Source organism: Cynocephalus volans, chromosome 6, assembly GCF_027409185.1.
Source record: "Cynocephalus volans isolate mCynVol1 chromosome 6, mCynVol1.pri, whole genome shotgun sequence".
In the NCBI taxonomy this organism is placed as follows: domain Eukaryota; kingdom Metazoa; phylum Chordata; class Mammalia; order Dermoptera; family Cynocephalidae; genus Cynocephalus; species Cynocephalus volans.
Genome location: NC_084465.1, coordinates 18,182,588 through 18,208,730, shown reverse-complemented (window position 1 = coordinate 18,208,730; position 26,143 = coordinate 18,182,588). Strand labels below are relative to the sequence as shown.

General features: G+C 45.3%; 1 protein-coding gene across 1 annotated transcript in view; it reads right to left on the bottom strand.

Annotated features, from left to right (window-relative positions):
• Positions 1-93: 93 nt before the first annotated feature.
• ATP6V0A4 (ATPase H+ transporting V0 subunit a4) overlaps positions 94-26,143 on the bottom strand; it is a 74,642-nt gene continuing 48,592 nt past the window's right edge. Inside the window, exons 14-21 of the mRNA XM_063098531.1 lie at positions 24,653-24,746; positions 20,403-20,521; positions 18,076-18,292; positions 14,068-14,169; positions 9,771-9,899; positions 6,250-6,367; positions 1,479-1,650; positions 94-246 (exon numbers count right to left, since the gene is read on the bottom strand). Coding sequence (XP_062954601.1) covers positions 153-246; positions 1,479-1,650; positions 6,250-6,367; positions 9,771-9,899; positions 14,068-14,169; positions 18,076-18,292; positions 20,403-20,521; positions 24,653-24,746 — 1,045 coding nt within the window. The 3' untranslated portion in view covers positions 94-152. The remainder of the gene's footprint in view (positions 247-1,478; positions 1,651-6,249; positions 6,368-9,770; positions 9,900-14,067; positions 14,170-18,075; positions 18,293-20,402; positions 20,522-24,652; positions 24,747-26,143) is intronic.

Here is a 26,143-nt window from a genome sequence, read left to right as displayed (position 1 = left end):
AGTCTTATCAAATCCCGAGGCTTGTAACCAAATACTACAGAGCTTCATGCTTCAGGTTAGCCACCGTGCCACTGGTCGCCCTGCACGGGCCGACAGCAAAGACGAGACAGCTTCTACTGGTGCAGACGCCCAGGCAGGAGGACAGACAGCACCTACTCCTCGGCTGTCCCATCCAGGATGTGTTTAAAGGAGAACGGAGAAAACTTGTAACCAGCCCCAATGTAGAACTTGTTCTGAAACTCCACCCTGTTGTTGGGGGTTGGTAAGAAAAATGAGGTTAAACACATCAGTGAAGGCTGGCAGGTGAAGAAAAGAAACAGAACATTTGTAAAATCAACACAGGGGCAGCCAAGGAAGGCACCCAGGTCTGCTGGCTGCTGTGGGAATCCTCTGAGGATGTTTTCAACCCTCCTCTCACCTCCCTCTTACCACCGTCCCCTGCCCTGCCCACCAGGCCTCACCTCCACCAGGCCCCTGCCAGTGGCCTCACACACTACAGCCTGACGCCTCTTCGCCACACAGTGACCTTTCCCAGCCCCCATCATAAGCAGAGACCCCCTCCCTGTGCAGCACTATCTGACATGGGCCCTGCAGGAGGTTATGCCTGGTTTCCATCTCCAGCCCGATTGCAGACGGTGGGGCTCACGCTACTGCAGAACAAACAGAGCCTTGACTCATTATTACGACTTACTTAACCGATGCCGTGTACGATCATTTACATGTCATTATGCTACAGAGTCCATGTCCTCAATGACATGGAGGGGAATGATGTCACCGTCAAGGCAGGGGATGCGGTGACTCTCTCCACTCCACACATCGAGTGTGAAAACAATTCCCTATGAATAGCGACCTGGAGGCAGGTGGAAAACAGCAGTGAAAGCTGAGGACAGCCCGGATGGCTCGAGGGCAGGCACAGCACACCCAAAATGCTTGGCTGAAATGTGACTTGGGAGAGGACCAGAAGCCTCAACAAATGTTTTCACAGTCATCAACCTAGTGACGGCCGATAGTCTCTGGACACGTCTGTAAATGTCAAGGGCTTCCTGTGAGCACCTTCCTCCCTGTTTCCGCTTTTGAGGGTTAGTAGCTTGTCTATTGTTCTAACTCCTGCACTCAGCAACATAAGCCACACATCCCAGATTTACTCATCACGCCCTGTAGGAACCTATTTCAGATCTCACCAGTACTTGGAGGTGGCACTTATTTTAAAGCTGATTATAATAACAAATGAACATTTGACATTTAAAAGAGAATAAATGAAAACCAACATTTATTCCAGGGCAGCTATTATGTATATATGTACACATCTATTACATCATTTAATGTTACTCCAACGGATGACCAAACTGAGATTCCAAAAAGGTACGTAGGTTGCTAATGTCATGCAACAGGTCAGGATTTGAATCCAGTCAGCTGGCCCTACAGCCCATCCTCTTTCCCTACACCATCCCGAGCTTCTGTGGGCCAGCTGTCCTTACCAGTGCAGTCGCAGGGCGTGCAGGAAAGCGGAGAGGCCCTCCATGATCAGAAGGATGGCTACCGTCAGAACAGCAAATACGGCAAAAATGATAAAAACCCCAATGAGTCCTCCCCAGCCTCGCAGGTGGAGGCCAATGTTCATCACCATGGTCCAGAGCACTTCAGACAGTTCTGTGAGATGCAAGACAAACATTCTCAACCACAGGGTCTATCTTGTAAACGCAGGTTATTTTTACACTGTCATCCTGAACCTGCTCACCCTGTAATTTAGCCACTGCCCTCTGAGGTGGAGAGTGCAGGCACGTGTGCCCCAGGGCGTGTGCACGAGATTGGCTACAGGAGCTTCGTTCACAGTGGTGGAATTTCCACAACAGGAAACCAGACAAACTTGGTGGCCTATTACTCGCCAATGAAAGTGAGAAAACTATAGGTACCAGCAGACACATGAATAAATCTGAGTAACAATATTACTCAAAAAAAAGCAAGATACATATAATATGATGTGTTATGGACTGAATGTTGGTGTCTCCCCAAAATCCACATATTAAAGCCCTAGCCCCCAATGTGATGGTATTTGGAGATGGGGATTTTAGGAAGTAGTTAGGGTTAGTTGAGGTTGTTAGGAGGCCCCATTATGGGATCAGTGACCTCATAAGAAAGGACATCAGGGAGCTTGCTCTCTCTCTTTCTTCCCGCATGTGAGGGCATAGCTAGAAGGCAGCCGACTATAAGCAAGGAAGAGAGCCCTCACCAGAACCCAACCAGGCTGGCATCCTCATCTTGGACTTCCAGCCTCCACAACCGTGAGAAATAAATTTCTGCTGCTTAAGCCACCCAATCTATAGCATTTTATTATAGCAACCCACGCTAAGACATGAGTCTATTCATATAAAATCAAAAACATGCAAAACTAGATTGCTTAGGGATGCATAGTGCATGGTAATACCACATTAAAATAGCATGAAAATTTTTATCCTAGGAGTCAGGAGTGTGGTTACTTCAAAGGAAGAAGGTTGGGTTTGGGAGGAGCACACAGGGGGCTGGCTTCACTCTCTCCTGACCGAGTGGTTACATGGGTATTTCTTTTACAAAAACTCATTAGACTGTATATATATTTTATGCATTTTTGTGAATATACTATATTTCACAATTAACAATGTTTTTTTAAAAATTAGGATCCTAATCATATTTCAAAAATGTTTTAGCAACATTTATTCATTTACTGTGATGTACGAGGCCCACGCTAGGTACTGAGAGCACAGGAGGGTTTAGTCCCACTCTCGAAAGCGTTGGCTGTTTCCTCTCACTGGGGGTCACGGATCCCTTTGAAAGTCCCCTTTCTTTTGTTTTGCTTTTTTCGTGTAACATTATGTTACTCAGATTTATTCATGTGTCTGCCGGTAACTATAGTTTTCTCACTTTCATTGCTGAGTAATAGGCCACCGTGTTTGTCTGGTTTCTTCTTGTGAAATTTCCACCACTGTGAACAAAGCTCCTGCAGACAATCTCGTGCACACGCCCTGGGGCACACGTGCCTGCACTCTCCACCTCAGAGGGCAGTTGCTGAATCATAGGGTGTGCAGGTTCAGGGTTACAGGGTAAAAATAATCTGCATTTACAGATCAGATTGAAAATCTGAAGAAAACTATGAATGCTTTCCCCAGAAAAATCCACACACAGATAACTAACACTTTGTATATAGTTCCAGGGGATTTACAGACTCCAGATTAAGGACTGCAAGTCTAGCGGAACACAAAGTAGTTTAATGTATTATCTCACGATTCCTCACTACAACCCTAAGAATTAGGTTTTATCATACCCACTCTCTAGATAAGGAAACTAAGACTCAAAGAAGCTGCAGAAGAAACATCACAGCCTCACCTGGCCTCTTTCTATCATGCCATCACCCCTCACTCACCTTCTCACCCCTCACGCCCTCAACTGTGTCTCATTCCCCATCGTTAAAGATCCTCTCTATACATTTCTTACTTATCTGCTCCATGGAGTCTCTCACAAGATGACAGGTAAAGGACATTCGAAATGTTCCCGAGAGGACTGAAATCCAGGAGGCAGCATGTCATGGAAGGGTACAAGAAAAACCTGGACTTGCAGCTGGGTTCCCACCCCCAACTACCCTGGGAGGGTTCTCACCCCCATGAGCTGCCTCTTAGACTTCCCCAGGGTCACTGCTTAGGTGTGCCGGGGCATGGAGCAAGTATGCATGTCTCTTCTCCAGTTATGATGTCCGACAGACTGGTAAGTGCACCTTCCAGAAAGATATTATCCTTACATCGTTGAGTGAAGACTTGAGGACCCCCATCTGAAAGGTCACAATGACCTGGCCCAGAGAGATAAAGACCTGCCACTTGCAAGTGGCCATCAGGACATGGTGAGGGCAGAGACATGGACACAAGGAAATACCCATGTTTGCTCTGTGCCTCCCGAGCTCTGGCTTTCTGACTGCTGGGTGATCCTTCACCCTTGGAAATAGCTTCACCCCTGTGTGGTTACACCTGCACCTGAGATTTAGGGGGTTAGTTGTTACTGCAACATATTTTAGCCTAGACTGACCATTGGTCACAGTAGGCTAGCTGCTGGAACCACAGATGAAAGTCACAGACAAAGTTACTCAGCCAAAAGTGGTAGAACAGGAACTAGAATTTAAGTTACTGTTTTTATTTTTCCTTGACTCTACCAAATTACCTCTTTAGGCAAGTTTGTTAATATAAAGTGAGAGGTACCTATGGGAGCCATAGCTGGCAGGAACTTCCAGAGTGACCCAATGGGTGAAACATGCCAGGCAGCCAGGAGCCATGTGGGCTCTCAGGAGTGAAATGTCACCCTCAGTGGGCATGGGCTGACCAGAGGGTACCCCAACACACAGTGCTAAATTCTGGCCCAGGCACTGAAAGTGCCAAAACTCCTCCTCCTGTCTATCTAGACTCAGTCCTATTTTGACCCAAGTCTTCCAACCCCCACTGAGTTGGAACTGAGGCTGATATTAACAGTCCTGATGACACAAAGCTCTGAGATCCACTCTGGGGAGAAGTGACAGTCCTGGCTAACCACTTCACATGAGTGCACATCCATGCACACAAGTAAATGTACACAGGTGCTCGTGAGTGTCTTTGCTGCAGGCTGAGTGTACGCATCTAAGCACTCATGTCCACGTGGAAGCGTGAGTGTGTGAGGGAAGCATGCACATTCAAGTGTTAGTTTGTGCAAGGAAACGAACCCAGCCTGAGCAGTGAAGATCACACTAATGCTAAGCACTGCGGTTCCTACTGTAAATCAATATCCAGGCACACTTTTATTGCTTTGGTTTCTTTTTTTGGCAGCTTCTTTTTTGGTGGATGGCTGCCAGTATGGAGATCCAAACCCTTGACCTTGGTGTTATCAGCACCATGCCCTACCAATGGAGCTTCTGTCTGTTGAGCTCACACCTTGGCCTGGCTTCTCTGTTCAGGCATTATGCTCAGTTCTGGGAATGCAGTGATAAAAATCAGTGTCTTTGCCTTAAAGGAGCTCACAGACTAGTAGGGAGACAGGCTAATCAAGACAGAATTACAATCAGTGCTAGGACTGGGGTGCCTCAGGATCAAGGGAAGGCACTCTCCATGCTGGGGGTCTAGGGAGGAAGATTTCTAGAGTTGCCACCATCTGAGCTGGGTCCTGAAGGCGGAATTAAATATCAGGTAGGGAGAGAGTTAAAGAAGGGAAGAATATTTCAGGCAAGAGAGCCACAGAGGCAAACAGAGACAGTGGCACCTTCAGAGACCCTGCGTGGTTCCTCACAAGCCACTGCATATGGGATGGGTGGGTCTAGGTGTTGGCGGGGCACTGAGGAAAACTGGCAAGAGATGGGACTGCAGGAGTGGGCAAAGAGCAAGACGGGTCTTACAAAGGGAGTCAGTGAGTCAGGATTCCTGACTTCAGTCAATGCCAGGGCTTGAGTCGATATTGGATTTCTGGGCCTGCCGGACCCTGTACTGCTATGAATTCATCAAAGTGGTGAGTACCCTCTGGGAGTCAGTTCAGAGGGCAGCCGAGTGGTCCCCACCAACACTACAATCAAGGCAGGCCTCTCTCAAAGGTCAGCACCTTGTAGGAGGGTGTGATCACCTGAAAAATGTACCTTTCACCCCCCCCAAATGGCCACATCCCCCCAAATGGCCACATCCTAACCCTGAGAACCAGTAAATGTTACATTATATGGTGAAAGGGGCTTTGCAGATGGGATTGAGTTAGGAGTGCTGAGAGAGGGAGAGGACCCAGGTTACCTGGCATACCCAGTGCATCACCAGGGTCCATGTAGAGGAAGACAGGACAGTCAGTGTCAGAGAAAAAGGAGACACAGAGATGGCAGCAAAGAGTGGAGCACTGCAGGGAGGGGTCACAACCGAGGGATGCAGGTGGCCTCCAGAAGCTGAGAAAGCCAAGGAAACAGGTTCTCCCCTAGGTTCCACAAGGAACACAGCCCTGCTGACACCTGGAGATTAGGACTTCTGGCTTCAAGAACTGTAAGACAGTAAGTCTGTTTTAAGCCACTTAGTTTGTGGCAATTTGTTACAGTAGCAATAGGAAACTAATACAGGGGGTAGCAATATCAAGCCAGACCTACTGGAAAAAGTCACCTCTTCCTGAGAAAGAAGAGCTACTCTTCTGCCAGACACACCACAAATAACCCAGAGAAGGCACTTTTGCCACAAATCATTGCCTCTGGCTCCCAGGGCAGATGTGACATGTGAGCCTGACGGACTGCTAACTTACGTGCGTGTGCCAGGCTGAGGGCCCAGAGCCGGAGGTAGGAGGCTGTGTTGGAAATGCAACCCAGGCAGTACTCGATGGTGTGGATGGCCTGATGGACAAAGACATCTCCGAAGTTGAACTGAAAGAGAGAATTCGCCATTTTACCCCATGAAGTACTTTCTACATGAAAGGCATTACAAATGATACACGGATGAGTGAGACAGGGGCCTTGCTGTTAAGACTTTTCCCGGCTAATGAGGGAAAATAATTACATACTTGGAGAAATATAATTAGCAGCACAAAGTAGGGTATGGTATGTGTGGAGGAACATTTTCCAGCAGTAGCTGAAAGCAGATCAGTCTGTAAAGGGAGACAGGATATGTGCTGTGCCATGACGGATGGGAAAGATCCGGCAGTAAGAGAAGCAAAGGGCTCCTGATGAGGAAAGTGGCCCCTGGTAAGGAAAAGGCAGTGGCTGGGAATATCATTAAGCCAAGTCAGGGAGAAAACAATTTGGCTGGAACTGGGAGCTTGTTTAGGTGAGGAACACAGGACAGTGCTCAGGTGTTAAAGTTTCTGGATAGACAAGCTCTGGGGATGGTTGAGAAAATAACCCAGAGTCTATGAGGAGCCATAAGAGGTATCTGAGTTGAAAGGAGCAGAGGGAATAACGAAACATTTGGGAGATTAATCTGGTAGCTTAATGGATTAGAGAAGGGACAGCCTATAAGCAGAAAAGCCAATTTGGTGTTTAGCTCAGTAATACAGGAATGAGGTGATGAGAAATGGCACAAAGACAGCCATAGCTCATTTTTCCTTCTGCACCTGATGGTGCAGGGGAAACTGTTTGACTGGTACTGTCCCTGCCCTTGAGTAGCTCACAGCCTAGCAGGGAGAATAGGCAAACAGAGAGCTACCTGGCACAGTATGGGAAGTGCAATATCACGACATGTGGTGGCACTGCGGGACACAGAGGAGGACCCCTTACCCAGATAGAGCCTGGGTCATGCAGGGCTCTGGGGCTCTTGCACCTGAGTAGCTAGAAGGATGGCATTGACAGAAATGGATACACTGGAGGGGGAGGTGAGTAGTTGACTCTCACACATGTTGAGTTTCTGGTGACAATAGGCCATACAAGTACTAGAACCTTCTGGTACATAGTAGTAGAGGTGGGACTGGTGCTCAGAAGAAAAGTTCAGGCTGGACAGGTATAGCTGGGACCTCATCTGCAGGAGGACTGAGAATATCCACAAGGGGACAATCACAGAGCTCCCAGCTTTGGGAAACATCTTCATCCACAAATAAGAAAAAAAGAATCTGATGAGGAAAAGAAAAGTTCCAAGAAGCTGGAAATATCACAGCTGCAGTCAAGGATATCAAAGATGGAGAGAGATCAGGAGGAATGAGGTTGCGGTCAAGCAAGTCAGAGGTTATGGAGAAAAGAAAAATCAGTGCCCTGTAAGTCAACAGTGCAACCTGCTGTGAGCAATTGAGGGCTGGACAGGGATGGAGTGAGCAGGCAGAGAGTCAAGGCAAAGGAGCAGAGGGTAGCGAAGGATTAATTTCACCCAGAGAGAAATCTGGCTTTGTCCTTGCTCCTGGAGATAACCTCTAAACTCTTGGCATTTCCCAGGTGAAAGTGTCTTTGTAATGCATGGTGGGCCCTGGGACCACACCTGGTAGCTTTTGCTAATGAGGTGACACTTGATGGGGCCCTGATGGTACAGGGGGCAAGGAGCTGGCCACACTAGGAAGACTGACCACGTGATTAGAGAGTTGGGACCAATCTCCAGGGATGGGAGGGAGCTGGAGGTTGAGGGCAGCACCACCTGGGCTGGGCTCAATCATTCCTGCCTATCAAATGAAACCCCAACAGAACTCTGGACACCAAAGCTCGGGCGAGCTTCCCGGGCTGGCAGTACTCTGGCCACACACTGCCACACAGCACTGCTGGGGGAGTAATGCGTCCCTAAGGACACAGAAGCTTCACATCTGAAACCCTCCCAGTCCCAGATTCTGCCCGATGCCTTTGACTGGTTCTGATTTGTATCCTTTTGCTGTAATAAAACTGTAATTTTAAGTATAGCACTTTCCTGAGTTCTGTGAGTCACTCTATGAATTATTGAATCTGAAGGAGTCTGAGGGGGTCCCCCAAATTTGCAGTCAGCTCATCTGAAGTGAAAGTGGCCCTGGGAACCCCCAAACTTGCAGCTGGCATCAAATGTCTTGAGCAGACTTGGCAGTCTGGGGGACTTGCCCTTAGCCTTGGGTTTGGCTAAGTCCTGGTGAGAAGTGGGATAGGAACTTGAGAGGGGAGCAGGGTGAAGCCTACATTTGCCTGGAGATGGGGGACCCATGCATGATTGTACCAGGGAAAGGGAGACTGAAGTTGCCCAGACAAGGGCGGCCAGGTCACGGAGGAGACAGCAGGTGGAAATCGCTGGAATGTACACTGAGGGCATGAGGAGATAGATGAGGGAGGCTGTACTGACTGGCAAAGACGTGATGAGCCAGAAGACGTGTGGGTTGGATTCTAAAACATTCCAGCAGGTCTGACGGACTTGGTAATATCAACAGCCGCTATTGCTGGTTACTCTCTGAACCTGGAATCTCATTGGAAAAAATTTTCATGATCCAGATTTTTTATGAATTCCAGTTGACCGTCCGTTAGTTCAAATGAATACTTTTTTTAGTAACTCACACCACTAATGGGGCCATTGATAGCATCTGTGGCCCTCGTGGGAACCCATTCCCCAGTCTAGAATTAGAAGAGAGCTCCAGAGAAAGCCTCCAGCCTGGGACTCAGGATTGCAGCTGACTTCAGTCATCATGTGAAAACAGCCAGCTGCCTTCATCTGGGAAAATGTGGCCCACATTCCTGGGGCGTGGGGAGGCAGGGAGTGGCTGCCCTTGGACAGACAGGCGGGAGGGAAGAGAAAGCAAAACCCCTGATGAATTCACGAGAGGCAGATAACATGGCAGAGATAAGTGAACAAAGCCAAGACAGAACAAAGGAGAGGCTGCAGCAGCCGCGCACGCTTATGGTGGAAAGGAGGCTGGGAGTAAAGAATCCATGTTTTGCTTCAATACCTAGGGCTAGATGTGGCTCTGCTTTCATGGTTCGAGGGGCACTGATGGGGTCGGTCATAATAAATGCAGCGGACTCCGAGGGGCATGGTTCTGCACCAAGGAGGCCTCAGTAGCATGCAGGGCCTTCCATGCCGCTAGATCTGAGGCTGGTATCAGTACAGATATAGCAGTACTTGGGCTAAAATGTTAGTCTTCCAGATTGGTCGGTAAATAGCTGTTCCGATTCTCTTAGATGTTTCTCCTTCCATAGGGCCTTCCTGAACTCCCACGACTCAGGAGCTACAGGGCTGCCACCCACTAGTGTCCTCCAGGGCCTCCCAGTGTAGACTCCAGGGCCTCCCTGTGTCCATGCTGATGGGTTGGTGCCCACACCCTAGAGGCTAAGGCAAGATCCCACTTCTAGAATCTGTGCAAACTGGGAAGTCTTCCTCGGGTGATCTAGTCCCAGATACCTCTTCCTTGTGGTCGTCCTGGGACCCGTGGGCACCTGCTGAAGTACTTTGACCAGAAGTGCTGGAAGGGCCAGAGGTGTGACCTTCAATGTCTTCCGCAGCATCTGCTTGGCTCATGGATAACTGCAGCTGTCAGCAAGCAAGGAAATGAAGAGAACAAAGGGTCTCATTACATATTGGCTACAGGTGCTGTTCTAAACTCTCCCTCTGTGATCTCATTTATCCTTCATAACAACTATTTTACATAACCACAGTGATCAGCCCATTTTACAGAGAAGTAAACTGCAGCACAGAGAGGTTAGGAAATGAGCCCAAGATCACACAGCTGGTAAGTCTAGTAAGAGGCAGGGCCAGGATTCAAATCCAGCCAGTCTGATTCCAGAGCATGTACTTTTCTCCACAGCGTCCAGAATGTGCCAAATTATGCACAGTCTTTACAGTAAACCAATGCATGTACGAAAGTGCCTTTCTATTGTTAAAAGAAATACACAGTCAGAAATTGTCAGTTGTGCCTTCGACATCATAGACTTCTGATCTTTAACAGCCAGATTTCTATGAGCAAAATTAACTAAGAGATTAATGACTTTTCCAACACAAATATATTTTTTAAATAAAAGCATCACTTTTTGTAAAAATAGCTTAGAGAAAAATTCAAGAAAAAAAATCTAGTATAGTCACCATTCAATTAGGCCTGGTTTTATCCCTCAGTTTGAATGGAATACTGTATTTCTTTCAATTCATTGCTAAGCTTACTGTCCCACATCTAAAGTTTTTCCTAGAATAATTTCATGGAAGTAATTTTGTAAATTAGGCATTAAAATGTCTTTACTTTTCTTTCTTTAGCAGGTCTGCACCTAATATTTGCAAGGCTCTGGGCAAGGGTAAAAATGGAAGCCCATACGCCATAAATTTAAATATTTTAAAGTTATAAATAAATCCAGCTGGTCCTAAATAAAATATGCTCTAGCCTCCTAGCTTGAGAAATAAATCCTCATAAGAACTTGGAAGGCCAGGTTCAAATTCAGTGTCCCATGCCATGCCACAGCAGCAAGGGGCAGCTGGCCCTGGAGCATAACACCCTCTCTTCTTCTCACTTGTGGTTTCATGTGTATTTCACACGACACCCCAGCCCACAGTGTCCAAGTGCCACCCACATCCCCCCAAACAGCCACCCCGTGGTCACCCCAGGGTCTAGTGATACCCATGCCAGTGGCATGTTCTGCCCTCAGAAAACCAAGGGAAAAGGCCTTTGTAGGACCGAGAAGTGGGCACAGATCCTTTGGACAGGAAGACTAGGGTGCCAGGTACTAAGAGGGGGCTCTGGGTGCGCCTTTCCCCCTGGCTTCGTGGTCCCTTCCCCATGGTGAGGGACATAGCTCAACTTGACATTATGTATGTTTGTCTTCTTGAAATCCTATTTTCTCTCTCCTTCAAATTAAAGAAGAAAATATCAAGAAGAGACAGAAAGTAGTTTCTTTATCTCCAAACCTGGTGTTTTTTGGAGGGGGCAGGCAGCTGGCCGGTACAGAGATCTGAACCCTTGACCTTGGTGTTACAATACCACGCTCTAACCAACCGAGCTAACTGGCCAGCCCTATCTCCAACTCTCAACTCTAGTCTTTTCTGCTCATCATCCTTGAATTGCTTTAAGTGAACATGAACAATTTGGTAGAAGTGTGATATTGGACTTTGTGAGTCCTAGTAACTATCTTCTTTCCAGACAAGATGAACTTGTAGTCCCCTTACCAAACATCTCACAATGCTTAAGCTGGGTGCCGTGTGAAATAAAATGTATAGCAATCAATTTTAAATTAGCTACTTTCTAAAAACACATGTGCCAAAAGATATATATACAAGGATGTTTATAGCATCACTGTCTATAATTACTAAAACTGGAAACAAGCCAAATAACTCTCAATATATGAATGGTGCGGTATTGAATATTCAATTATTGTGGCATGGGATGCTCGATGCTACATAGTATCTACACAGCAGGTAGCATCTATGCAGCAAACACACACATGCACAGAAAAATCTCTCAAATATAACATTGCACGAGAGAGGTCAGATCCAAAAGAGGACATTCTGGATGATTCCATTTCCATAAAGTTCAAGAACAGGTGAAATGAACATACAGTGTTTGAAGTCAGGACAACAGTTGCCCTTGGAGCGAGAGAATGAAAGGAAGGAGGCGCAAGGGGACTTTTGGGTTCTGATAATGATCTGTGTCTTGATTTGAGTGCTGGTGACATGAATGTGTTCACACTGTGGTTCTTCACTGATCTGTGTCCTCATTATCGGTGCACTTTCTGTATGTGCTCGTATGTTATATTTCAACGAAGTTTATCATAAAAAATGCACATGTCAACGTAAAGATTTAACTAGAAACACAAAGGCACTTCACTGTGACCTGAGATGCAGGAGTGTGAGGGGACCCAGGTCCACGGCAGCAAGTCAGAGGGGGAGGCCAAATGTGGGGTCGCATGAGGTCCAAGGGGCTGGCCTCTAGCGGCTCTCAGGAGAGGTGTCCTCACTGCTGCCTACTGGGCATAAGCCACAAGGCCACACCACAGGTGGCCCCCTCTAGTGACCACATTCTGCAAGGACCCAGGACTCTAGGGTTATAGCGGAGGCTGAATAGGTGGGATCTCTGCTCATATCCCCTGAGGTCCATCAGAACAAATTCATTTACAACCTCTGTGTATCGGGCTTCTAAGATTCCATTGGGGGAGGAGGTAGGAGCGGGACAAATAATGCCGTTACAGAATCATCTCTTAAATGGAGATGGTAATGCCTCTAATATGAGAAAGAACCACCAGGACCCTGCTGAGCAGCCTCAGGAGCCAACCACCAGCAAGCAAAGCATCTGTAGGGCCAAAGAGACAGGCCTCCAAGCAGTCTTCAGGGACATCACCCACAGTGCAGACCAGGTGAACCTCCCCACTTCCTTCCCTCCTGCTCAAGTCACCCCCGTGGGGAAAAGGAGAAATCGTCCAATTTGAGGTCAACAACTGTTTAAGCAGCTCTTGTGGTGCAAAGAAAGACAAGCTATGAGTTTAGAGTCCTGGGACTCAGGGAAGCCAGCAATTATCTGACCCTCAGCTTCTGAACACATTGAGTTTTTAGGAAAAAGAACCACATCTACTTCTCCACACAAATATCTGTCCCCTTCCTTTGAAACACCTGGTCACCTGTTTGGACAAGCATCCACGTCAACCACCTTTCACCACCTCGGTCTCTCACCAGTTAACCAAACAGTAAACAAGCATTCTTTGCTCTGTCTTCCTCTTGATGCACATGGCACATAAATTGTGTTTCAGCTGAGCTTTGGAACTAGTCAAGACTGGCAGGAAATAAAGAGACAGAGGGAAGAGAGGCAGGTTATAGAAAAAGAGGGTACCGTATCTTGTCACGACTAGGTCCCCAACTCTACCAGTAAGTTTCCAACAAAAATTTTAGAATGATAGAAGTTAATTGGAACATATCTACAACCACTTTAAACAATGGATCTCAGCACATTCCGCTTAATCCTTTGCACTAATGAAGGAAAGCAGATCATCTCCAGCAGCCTTTGTGTGTCATAGCTAGACTCAGATGTCCCCTGGAAGGTTCATCTTCCAACATCCTATTTGATTCGGGCTGACAGTAAATTCTTCCTCATTCCCTGAGTCAGTCTGAGGCTGAGGAGCAGTTTTAAACAAAAGGAAGAAACTGGTATTTGACAATAGGGGAAAAGTCACAAATAATCTCACACAGTCTGTAACATAACATAGTAAAATCTTACAACTTTAGAATACTAATGGAAAACAACTTTTAATATTCATTTAAAAAGACAATAGTAAAATACTCTTAATTTTCAACTAATAAAACAACCACATTCATTAACTACCACTAGACTCCGCACACACACACACACTGAGCAAAGTTTGAGGATTTAAGATTTAACTGATAGGCTGGCCGATGAGCTCAGTGGCTCAGTTGGTTACAGCGCAGCCTTATAACACAAAGGTCACGGGTTCAGATCCCCATACTGGCCAGGTGCCAAAAACAAAATTAAAATAAACCAAGAAGATTTAACTGTACTTGCCCTTAATAGAGCACTAAGCTGGAAATAAGAGGGCCAAGGGGGAAAGTCTAGCTTTACAGAAGGAAACAGACTTGGGACAGGCCAGTTCCTAACACCTCCCCACTGTCCTTCAGGCTCTGGAAGATCAGCATTCTCTCTAAACCCCAGATTTCTATCTGCAGGAACCCACATTTCTACCCACAGTGGGGGAATTGAAATGAACAGCCATACCTGGGATTTCCGATGATTGGCTCTAAGAACAAATGGCTTAATCAGAAGCATCCATGGCACAGAAATCAAAGCCATAATGACAAAGAAACTTTGGACTTCTTGCTGCAAAACCAGAAGGGTGAGATGAGATCCCATCATTTTAACATGACCACTTGGCATACTTTATATGACCACAATGATAAGGATGGGTTATTTCAGTAGCATTTTATTTTGAGAGCTCTAAAGCGTTTCAGTGACTCGATTCACCTTCACATCTGGAATATTCTCATTGCAGATAGAGAACATCAGTTCGGTGGTGCCCAGTGTCCCATGCAGGGTGGACACTGGAAACTTAATCTCTTTATTCCTACTCCCTAAATGGCCTCTAACTGCAAACTCATCTCACATGTAACCAGTCTTCAGAACAAAAAGTCCTCATGAGACACATTGTAAGGGCAACTTTATGCCTCCCTGGCTCCTTTCATTCTGTTTCATCCCCCGAGTCTGGATGACAACCGTGGCAGGTCCCATGACCTCCCTGGACACTCAGTAGCAACCAAAATCCTTAGGTCTCTATTAGTAACAAACATTGTTCCATCGGTATTTTATATTTCTGTACTAGACAATTACGTGAGCTCTCTTGCTCGCCTTTTCTCTCTTAAAAATAGAGTTCTTCACAATCTCCACCTGACTTTCATACCCTCAGGGCGGGCGGGTTGCCTAACAGGTCTGGGATACCCACTTTGAGCTCTTTCATGGTCCCTCTCACAGCTCACCCTGGAACTAGCTTCATGGCTCTGCTGAAACCCAGAAGGAGTCCCATTTTATCATCCTGCTAGGAAGGAAGAAATTAGCTCAGGACAATCTAAGAAATGCAAGTTCTGCTAAATTTCTCAGGCCCAGAAAGATATGAACATAGGGCCTCGGTCACATCCCCTCACCCTTATCTGAGATCATTGCTAAAAAGCACATTCTAGTGGCAGTTTCCAGACTAGGTGACGCCACTGCAGGTAGAGATTACCCTAATGTTATCACTAATTGTACAACGTGACCCGCACTTTTTTAGTTGCAATGTTCCTGGAATTTATGACGCAAAGAACAATGTATAGAAAATCAGTAGGGCCGGCTCGTGGCTCACTTGGGAGAGTGCAGTGCTAATAACACCAAGGCCCCGGGTTCGGATCCCATATACGGATGGCCGGTTCGCTCACTGGCTGAGCGTGGTGCTGACAACACCAAGTCAAGGGTTAAGATCCCCTTACCGGTCATCTTTAAAAAAAAAAAGAAAGAAAGAAAGAAAATCAGTAACTTATGTTATTTTGGGAAAAAAAAGGTAAGTCCTTAGAAAACAACTTGGGAACGTCTCCTTTTTCCTCTGAATATTAGACCTCTCTTTGTCCTCCAGAGCACAATTCCAGGCAACCTGAATTTGTGTTGCCCATGTTGCAATCCTTAAATTTGGCCCAAATAAAACTCTTTGTTTTATCTTTTTGCCTCAGTTTCTTCTTTTAGGTTTCCATTACATATTTCCTTCCACATCCTCATGCCCCAACCTCTTTTTTTTATACACTCCCCAGTTCCCAGTTTTGAGGAGGGACTCAGAGTTACTACTGTCTAAAGAACCAGAAAGCCTCAGAGGGCTCAATCAGAGCTACTGAAAAGGAGTGGAAACCAGGTGCTCGAAGGAAAAGGAGAAACATTTCTGGAAGCCTTGACATTGCAACTGTTCTGACCAAGCACTCAGGGAAAGCCGGGAGACAATTTATTATCCCGATTGTAACAAGATTTACTCCATAACAGTGAGGACATCTTATCTGTTCCATCTTCTATCCCCACTCCACTTTGTTTTCTTTTTGCCACCATGCTGATGAGAACATTCCACTGTTAAATGCTCAGAAGAGGGGGGAGACCAGGTGAAGGTGCACTGAACCTGTCCATCCTAGTCCCCTGCACACGATGCCACCTCACTGCCATTTGTCCGTTTTTATACAACAAGGCTTTTGTCCCCCGATAATGTACAAAGCAACCAGCGATATGTACACGTACATATTTCTGTTGCTATCCTTCCTTGATACAAGGTACTCAAAAAGTTTGTGGAAAAACAGAATTCAAAGATAGCACGAATCTTTCCCTGAGCTTTTCTGAAGACAGCCACGTCTGTGCTGAGAAGGGAATTTGCTAACTTCCTTTGTCTCTTACAGCTGCATGACCCCAGAATGAGGTGACAGAAACTTCAAACTGTGTCGAGAAAATTAATCTTCATACTGGGAGTGGGGAAACCAGCCAACTCCAAATAATGTTTCTGAATAATCTCCAGCAGGAGCAATCACTGGCAGGTAACGTTGGCACTGAGGGGCACCTGCCGTTGCCAAACTAGCCATTGAGCTTGATCCAGAGGAATCAGAGCGCATATAAGTGGGTCCTTCTTGAGTGAAAATGTACCCTCAAACAATATGATCAGGGAGAGGCCAGTGGAAAAGAACTATTTTTGTTATCAATGAACTACTCAGTGCATTATTTTTATATCCAGCTCCAATGGGACATTTATACTTTTTTTGAAATAAAATATTAAGTTGCAAAAGAGGCTGAAAGAAATGAAAGAAGTCAAAATGGTAATAAAGTCTAGCCTTTAGGATGTACTGTCCATGGAAGAAGAGCAAAAACTAAACAAAAAAAAAAAAAAGCATCTCTGCCTAGTTGTGCAAGCTCGCAGGACAGCATGAGTTTGGTTCATAGTCTTTCAGAACCTCATTGCCCATGTGTGAGGGATTCCTCTTCTTGATTCTATTTCAATTTTCATTCTTGTAAACCTTGGCTAGAGTTTACTTTTTGAATAAAAGACTATTAAACTTTAAGGTGCTACTCAGAGCATTTTACAGTTTCAGGCCAATCAGTTTGAAGGATTATTTTTTTCTTTCTTCATTGCCAATGTACAGCCCATTTTAAATTGTCCGCAAAAAGCTCTCTCGTGTTCTCCAATACGAGTGCTGGGGCCACATCATAACCGTCAGTACCTGTGCATCCATTGAATAAGAACCCTTTGCAATTGTGGGGGTGTAGAAAGCTACTACCCCAAAATACGGTGCTTTGACATACTTGAGTAAAGAAGCAGCCTCAAGGTCACTCTGACCTTCATCTCCCCTCCCATCTCTCAATTCTCTGTCTCTCTCCAAAGCACAGGATGAAACTGGTCCTTTATCTGCCTAAAGTCTCTACCCACCAAGGAAGACAACAATTACCTCTGGTCTTTTCCCTGAGTTCTCATTAACTTAATTCATATCACAGGAAGAAAGACTGAAGTGTGTGTCAACATTTTTTTGTTTTGTCACAGACTGTTGTCTTATATTTCAGACCCATTCAGTATTCTAAAGAAAATCATATACCAGTCATTACCTGCTCTGCAGGCCAAACAGACTTCGTCCCAGGCCACTGTATGTTCTCCAGGCCCACTAAACCCCCTGAGAACCATTTAGTCCTATACCCCATCTCCCCTTTCCCTATGGAGATGGGGAAAGTAGCTCGGTACCCCACTGGAAAATTGGGATATTGCTGTCTTGTGATTCTCCTATGCTTTGCCCCTTCCCATCATGTTAAATAATAAAATTTTTTATGCTTTTTCTTCATATTGCTCTAAATTTGTCAGTGATTTTTTTATTAATGAACCTTCAGGGGTAAAGAGAAAGTTTCCTCTTGGCCCCTGCAGAAAAAAAATTTTTTTTTTTTTAAAGATGACTGGTAAGGGGATCTTAACCTTTGACTTGGTGTTGTCAGCACCACGCTCTCCCAAGTGAGCCAACCGGCCATCCCTAAATAGGATCCGAACCCGTGGCCTTGGTGTTATCAGCACCACACTCTCCCAAGTGAGCCACACGCTGGCCCCTGGCCCCTGCAAAATTTAAGGAACTTAACACCCTTCACTGGGTGCTAAGGTGGCTGTCTTGCAAATAACTAATCTCTGCAGTCTCAAAGAGTATGAGAGAGATTTGACATAATCAAATGGATTAAAGAAGAATTTTAAAACAGAAATACCTGGTGTTTGTAGAGCGCTGCATTCGAAGCGTCCTCGTAGTTAAACAGAAACATGTTGATGAAGTGGACCAGGATGCTCGGAGCACGCTGGGACACGTGGGCGTCATAGTGGCACCATTTAAAAACGATCATGAACACCAGGTATCCAAACAGACACAGGATAAAAATCATCTCAGGGATAAATTGCAGAACGATGTTGACAGTTTTTCTGAAGTATCTGTGGGTGGAAAACACACACGCGCACACACACGAGATAGAACCCTGAGGGAACGTTAGGTTGTAATTATTCTCCCCAAAGCACAAAATGTTCATTTTTTAAAACAGTGCTGGCCAACAGCAGCACTCCCCTGATAAACCACAATCTCGCATGGATAGAAACGAAAAGAGAGGAAATACCAGAAAGTGCTTTTGCACAAATGACTCCAAGAGAGCCACGGTCTAGAAGGTAACTCTAAAGCAAAGGTCATACCCACATGGAGAGTTGGTGATTTGGCCACAGCTTCACAGACAGACTCAGCTCACATTTAAAAGCAAAAGGACTTACAATGGGGACTTGGAAGCTTTCCTCCTAAGCATGCTCCAAGACAGGGGTCGGCAAACTCTGGCCCGAAGGCCAAATAGAGCCCATTACCTGTTTTGGTACAGCCTGGAAGTTAAGAATGGTTTTCACATGTTTAAAGAGTCAGAGGCAAAAAAAAAAAAAAAGCAATATTTTATGATACGTGAAAATTATATGAAATTTGAATTTCGATGTTCATAAATGATGTTTTATCAGAACACAGCCATGCACGCTCATTTATGTATTGTCTGTGGCTGCTTTTGCGCTACGAGACCAGAATTGAGGAGGCACTGCAGAGACTGTGTGGCCTGCAAAGCCTGCAATACTTACTACCTGGCCCTTTACAAAGAAAGTGTGCCAATTCCTGCTCTAGCTTACAGAGTCCCAAGGCTAAGAAGGCTTCCAAGTGAGAATGTCACCTAGAAGGCCTTCACATCCCTTGTTAATTGCAAGAGTTATCTGAGAGAAAAGAGAAAATCCCATGACAAAACAGGACTCCTAGGGACAGTTGAGGCCAGCCTGACACATAATGATGCCAGTGATGGTCTAGTCCCCAAAGCACTTTCCAGTATTATCTTTCATTTAATTCTCATAGCACTTTCAAGTAGGCCATAGTAACAAGGTGCTTGAACGTTTGCTCACTAAATAATTTCTGGTTTTCCAAGTGCAATCATACTTCTATGGCCTCTCAAGTCAGAGGTCACCATGTGACTGGCTCTGGCCAAAGAAATGAAAATGGAAATGGCATGTGTCACTTCTGGATGGAGGTCTTGAAAGTTAATGCATAATTCACCACCCTCCTTCTGCCATGGCAACTGGCAGTGTTCCAGGTGGTGGCTGCCCATCAGCCCGGGTTCCAGGGTAAGGATGACAGAAGCAGAGCCCCAGTGGACCCATAGGGACATGTGTCATGGTCTTAAGCCACTGAGATATAGAGGCTGATTGTTATTACACAATAATCTAACCCATTCTGACTATGTAGTTCCATTCTATAAAATAATAATAATAATCTCAAAGATGTTAAGCAATGAGTCTACGACCGCACAGCTAGAGTCAGGACCAGGACTTACACTTCTGATTCTAAACCCTGCCTCTTTTCCATGGCACCGTGCCACACCTACTCACTCCTAACCTACCTGGCGGGTGGGACTTCGGCAACACCTGTAAGTCAGCTGCCATGACCGCACAGGCCCATGTGCACAGGCATAGTGGAAGCTGTTTTCAAACATCTATACATTTAGCATAAAAAAGTATAAGAAGGAAGCTTTCCAGTGACAGATCTCAATAGAAAAAAAAGGAACAGACCGGCCAACATCAATAGCCAAAGAAGTGACAGAGGCTGCTGCCAGTAGGAAGAAAGGACACCAAGTGGAATGCAGAATCGAAGGGCACCTTGGCCACAATTCACTCGTGTCCCCCTTTGCCCATTTGGTGGGAGCTAAGTCTGGATACAGCATCAACCCAGGCCTTTCAGGCTGGGGGATACAAGGTGTTATGGGCTTTCCAGTCTCTTTCTGAACCCTCAAATTCTTTTGAGGTGACAGGTGCACTTACCTTAGGGAGACTCTGCTCAGGAGAGACAGAGGTGCCACCCTTTCAGGCCAACTAGCTTGTTCTGGCTCAAGCCAGGAAACACAGGGAAGCACCCCTCCCCCCTCCATAGGAAGGAACCTTGTACAGAGGGATGCACGTCTGAACTGGTGGCTCCGTCCCTACTCATCATCAGTGTAATCAGACCGACAGGCAGAGAGTGAAGCAGGAAACTTACATGTGATTGAAAAGGCTGAGAATAACACCGAAAACCATCTGGACAATTCCCAGGATAACCGACATCTTCATTTTATAGGAGTTCAAAAATGTGAGTTTGTTCGAAGCCAAGTTCCAGATCTGGATGGGAAAGTGACAAGATGCACATGAGACAGAGTCTAGAAGTTCTGCTGGATTTGGGGGCTACAGCACCATTTCCCCTGAAGAAGTGGCTCTGGGAAGTGCATTTTCAAATTTCGGTCCAGTTCAGTGGGTGCATTTTAGGCTCAGAAAAGGGAAAGGCCCTTTATAGATGCAACTTTAATGACAGAAAGTGTCAGAACCATTAGTGCCATTACCGAGTTGCTGGAAGAAAACTGGGGAATCCTACGTGATTCTTCCTCTGTACGAAATGAAAATATAATCTGAAGTGTTATGGAGAGATCTCAAACTTGCTTCAGTTCCCTTAATAATGGCGGTAGATCGCCAGCCCATACATGTACTCAATCCCTTTGTAACAATACCACCTTTGAATTTCTGTGGCGCTTCACACTGCAAAGTAGTCCCCAGTAGTCTCCTTGAGAAGGGCCACTCCATCGCCAATAATTATGAGCACAGGGTAAGACATGGCCCCTGCCTTCTACATAGTCCCTATTCTAAACAGTCCCTATGGCTGCCAGGTTTGCACGGTGGAGGACACGTGTACCTGACCTGTCCCAAATGAAACTGACGCACAGAGCAAGCACACAGGGAGGTTGGGGGGCTCAACAGGGTCTCATGCTGGTAAATGACTCCATCACTAGTGTTCCTCTTCTGCACAAATGTAGAGGATATTGACTAAGAAGTTATTAATGAGATAGTATTAAGATACCTAAATTTTACAGGACCAAAGTCCTTAGTTTAGGAGACCAAAGTCTATAGTTAGGGGGCCAAAGCCCAACCTTTTAGGAAAGAATGTAGGAATGTTAAGATTGAGAAAGACCAGAAAGCTTACACCGGACTGAAGCCTTTGATGTAGATAAGAGAACTGAAGCAGAGCAGGAATGGTTCTGGGGGCAGGTGCCCTTCGTTCAGCTAACCCTAAACGATGGGAAAGTATGTGAGTTAAAATCTTCAAGGATGTTCTATTAGACTAGTTAGTGCCCGGGGGACGTTCCACATCTCGCCCTAGGCTGTTTCTTTGAATTTCTTAGGGAGTTAGGTGCTTTGGTGATTATCTAATTGTTTTTCTTTGTATGTCACATAGCTTAGTTCTAGGACTCCTTTTGATGGTAAATTGCTTGAAATATTTTAAGCTATACATGCTTAAGTGAAGTTTGCTAGGTAGCCAAGTTTACGTTTTCACTATGATTGATTAAACATTTGTTTTTCTTCTGTAACTTTCTTGTCTTTACAATAAAAGCTGAAGCAAAAACTGACTCAGGACTATGCCCAGGCTCTCCTCTCTTGGAGGAATTTCCTGGGTGCAGTCCCTTCGGGCTTCAAATTGCTCTTCATATTTAGGCTCTGAGTCATCTTTCACATCTCCATCACTCTGTGAGAGGTGACACACAAAAACCTGAACATCCCACGATCTCCACTCCCACACCCTTGCAAATGATATCAAGTTCTTGCTCCTACCCCTGAGCCCACATGAGCTTTAGGCACATCCCATACTACCTGCTAGACACGTCTTCAGAATTTGCTATGCAGCATCTCAAGGCGAACTAAGCCACAATGGCCTTCTCACCTTCCCTCCTCAATGACTTCTTCCTCCAGACTTCTTTGCCTCTATGAAGGGGCCAACATGCACCTTGGCACAGCTTCAATACCTAATTATCTTGGCCGCCGCCAAGTGTATATGCACACGAACACACATGCAGTCATGAACTACTTCTCACTGGTTCTTTTTTCACAACGTCCTGAGCAGCTACCAGCCAGGCAACCACTAAGGAGGGTGCTGGGAAGGTGGGAGAAGGGACTCCAGTACCAGGTGCCCAGACACCAGAGCTGCCTCCTCCACCCACCCATCTGCCCTGGCATCTACACCACACCAGACTTGCCCTCTGCCCTTGCCCTCTGCCTTTCCTTTGCCCACCTGCATGGCCAGTTCCTACAGGATCACTCAACATGATGTGGGCAGGGTTACCAGCATGCATAGCCCCAGCCAAATCTGATAAACTACAAATGTGAATAGTTATGTACCAGGCACATACCAAGCTCTTTACATATCTTCATCTCATTTAATTATTAAAAAAACTCTATGAGATTCATAGAATTATTTCCATTTTACAGATAAGGGAATTGATCATAATCTTGGAAAGATTAAGTTACTTACACACCTAGGAAAAAATAATGGCAACTAACATTCATGGAGGATTTACCATATTTAATGCACCCAACTCTGTTGTAGTGGCTTTACAAAAATTATTTCATATGCTGAGCAGCCCGAGGACTTAGGGCTGTTATTATATCCATTTTACAGGTAAGGAAACAGACATGGAGATGTTAACTTGCTCAAAATCACAGAGTAGGTAAATAGAAATGCATAGAAGAAATTTACATTATGTAAAAATTAAATCCTTCATTAATATACAGGACACAAGTACTAATATAGGCATAGAAATGTTGTGTTAAAGTAGTTATCTCTGAGGAGCAGGATTGCAGGAACAGGAGAGGTAGGAAAGGCTACTCCTGCTTTTCTTTTTTTATATAATATTCTGTATTATATAGATTTTTACCACATATGCATTATTTTATGATAAAAAGACCAGAAATTTTCAAAATTCTAAATATTACTAGGAAAAAATTTCATTATTTTCAACATCCCACCTTCTCTTTTACCCTGACATTCTTTCTGTCTTTTCTAACTTGTAGGCAGGTGGCAGAGCTGCACACAGAGTAGAAACTGGACCACGCAGTTCTGAAATGGGAAATACCAAGCCCCCACTCTGTCTGAGGAGCAGAACTGGGCAGACAGGATTTGCTGATGAATTCTCTGTGGGCTGTGAAGGGAAGAAAGTGGAAGGCAGGAGCAAGAAGAGTCAAAGCAAAAGGACATCAACCAGCCCCTAAAATTACCCCCCCCCCCCCCCCCGCCTGTACTCCACTTCTACCTGCTTACTGATCATGAAATTCCCTTGACCAAGGATAAAGCCTCCCAGTCTACAAAAATAACAATGCACATTTGGGTTTGTTTGTTTTTTTTTAACACTTTGCAGCTTACAAACCAGCTTTCAAGGACTTTACCTCTTTTGATAAAACTTGGAATGCAACTGCCCCTGGGTGGCACAGATAAACAAATTCTGGGCAAAGCTTTCTGATTTTACAAGGGGGGAGCGGGGAGCGGGAAGATAGTGGGAGAACCAAGGAAAACTAGAGATGATCCGCAAGACGGCAGAGACCAAAGAACAAATTTTAGGGCCAGTATTGTTCACTCTCAACTGTCAGCAAGTAAAACTGAGGTCTCTTCCAGAAAGAGAGAGCTTAGAAGAAACATTTATGGGCAGCATTTGCCAGGTTCAGTTCTAAACCACTCACGCGCATTTAGGGCACAAGGCCGCCACCTAGTGGCAGTAGGCGCTGGGCCATCACGTGTGCACGGCTTTAATGAATGGGCACCTGTATTTGCTCAAAAGCCCTTTATATCTAAAGGCTGCGCAAAGAAGCACCTTTGTTTTGCTTGGCTCAAATCTAGTTGACTGGGATAGAAATAACAAATACCGACAATACCAGGTCCAGAGTTCAATCCCTGTACCAGCCAGCCACCAAAAAACAAAACAAAACAAAACAAAAACAAATAAAAGGAAGCATACACCCTTAAAAACTTTTTTAAAAACCTTGTATCAATTCTATGCAGTAAAATAAAGCAAAAAAAAAAAAGCAAACCCGTACTTTTGTCAGGAAAAAGGAGATGTTACCCACAGCAAAAAAAAAAAAAAAAAATGCCAAAGTACAGAACTTGGCTAGGATGCTAAGTGCTGAATGCTTTCCAGGTAACCAAGGCCTTTTAAAAAACACTCATTAACCACCAAGGGTGTCATTGACGGAGGAAGAGGCAGATATTAGAGGACTGTATGGAAAATGACCCAGGCACTGGGTAGAGAGTGCAGGTAGGATATTTACTTAAATCCAGCTCTGTGTGTTTCACAAAAATCTCCAGTACAAGTTATTCTATCCCAAGAATAACTTTGCTGATTTGACAGGTTTGGGCATTTTCTTCTCCCCTATCCAGAGATCTCCTCAACAAGACATTTTACATAGTAAACACTTAACCCAAGAAGTCATTATTACCGGATCAATCCCAAATGGGTATGGATTTCCAGAATACACTCCTGGCATGGCTGGGTCCAGCTGTAAATATGGACTTGTCTCCATTACCTGAGTACTTCAGAGGGAGAAAGGGGAGAAAAACAAAAAACAATGATCAAACAGAGACAGAAAAAATACTATAGGGCCATCAGTCATAAATTTGCAGGCCAATCAAAGCCCAACAGCTGCTACAACTCATCAATTTGGTTCATTTAATTACTCCCTGGATGAGTATCAAATATCTACTATGTACCAAGTATTGTCCTAGGTGCAGAGGCTACAAAAATTACCATCTGGCCCTCAAGAAGTTCACAATCTGAGTTCCCAAAGAGCTCTCAGCCTGATGGGGAACAGCAAAGAAAATCAGAAGTAAAAAGAAAATCAGTTGTGTATCAGAAAAGAGATAGGGGGCAGGGATGACAGAAGTGTTCAGGGAAGAAATAACACCTAGCCCAGGGGCAAGGCTGACAAGTATCCCCGGGAACACATGGCTGATCCTGAATATTGAATTGACTTTTTACACATAGACCTCGATCTCTGTGAAACTTAGCCCTAAAAAATTGTAGTCTGCTGAATATTTTTAAATCTGTGTCCCATTTTCACCCAGAAGCATGGATGTCAATGGGAAGGAATCTCTTACTCTCTGCCTCTGAAAGCCTTCATTAAGGGATAACGTGGAAAAATAGTGCAAATAGAAAAATAAAATAAAAATATAAAAATAAAAATTTTAAAAAGGGTAGATAAGAATATTAGAGGATATATATATTTTGTTTGTTTGTTTGTTTGTTTGTTTGTGTACAAGCACACAGCTGTGGAAGGGCCCAAGGCATGAGTATTTGACATGATGAAGAACAGAGTTCTGGCAACCGTGACAGGCTGCCCAGAGGTACACGCCTTTCCTCTGCAACAAAGAGCCAGAGGTCTCAGGTAGGAGCTGAGAGATTCAGGACGCCCGATCATGCTGGCCAGGCCCTCAGTACACAGTGGAAACAGCTGGCCCTGACTGACTACCCCAGACACAGCCCTCTGTCCTACTGGTACGCTCAGTGCAGATGGCTGGATTTCATTCACAGAGAGGTGTTTGTGTGTTAACCAAAAGGAAAGCCATCCCCGACAGGGGGGACCCAGCCTAGCACCACAGCTAAGCGGTAGTGTCTCCTGCTGAGCATAAACAACTTCACAGAACAGCATCGGACAAGACCACCTTGGGACTATGGTGGAGCAAGAAAAAACAAGCTCATCCACAGTCATACACAAATACAGGCACAAGGAAGGACATTGTCCAAACCACAAAAATAACCAAACATCCCCCCATCCTCACACAGGCCAAATCCTTTCTAACACCCTCCTACTGAGATGCCTGTGGTTCCCAATACTGCACCATCTCCACCGTTGTCAATCAACACAACTTGGGTGACTATAGACAGGCTTCCTGTGGTCTTTGGCTGAAGAACACTGTCAATATCAGTGACA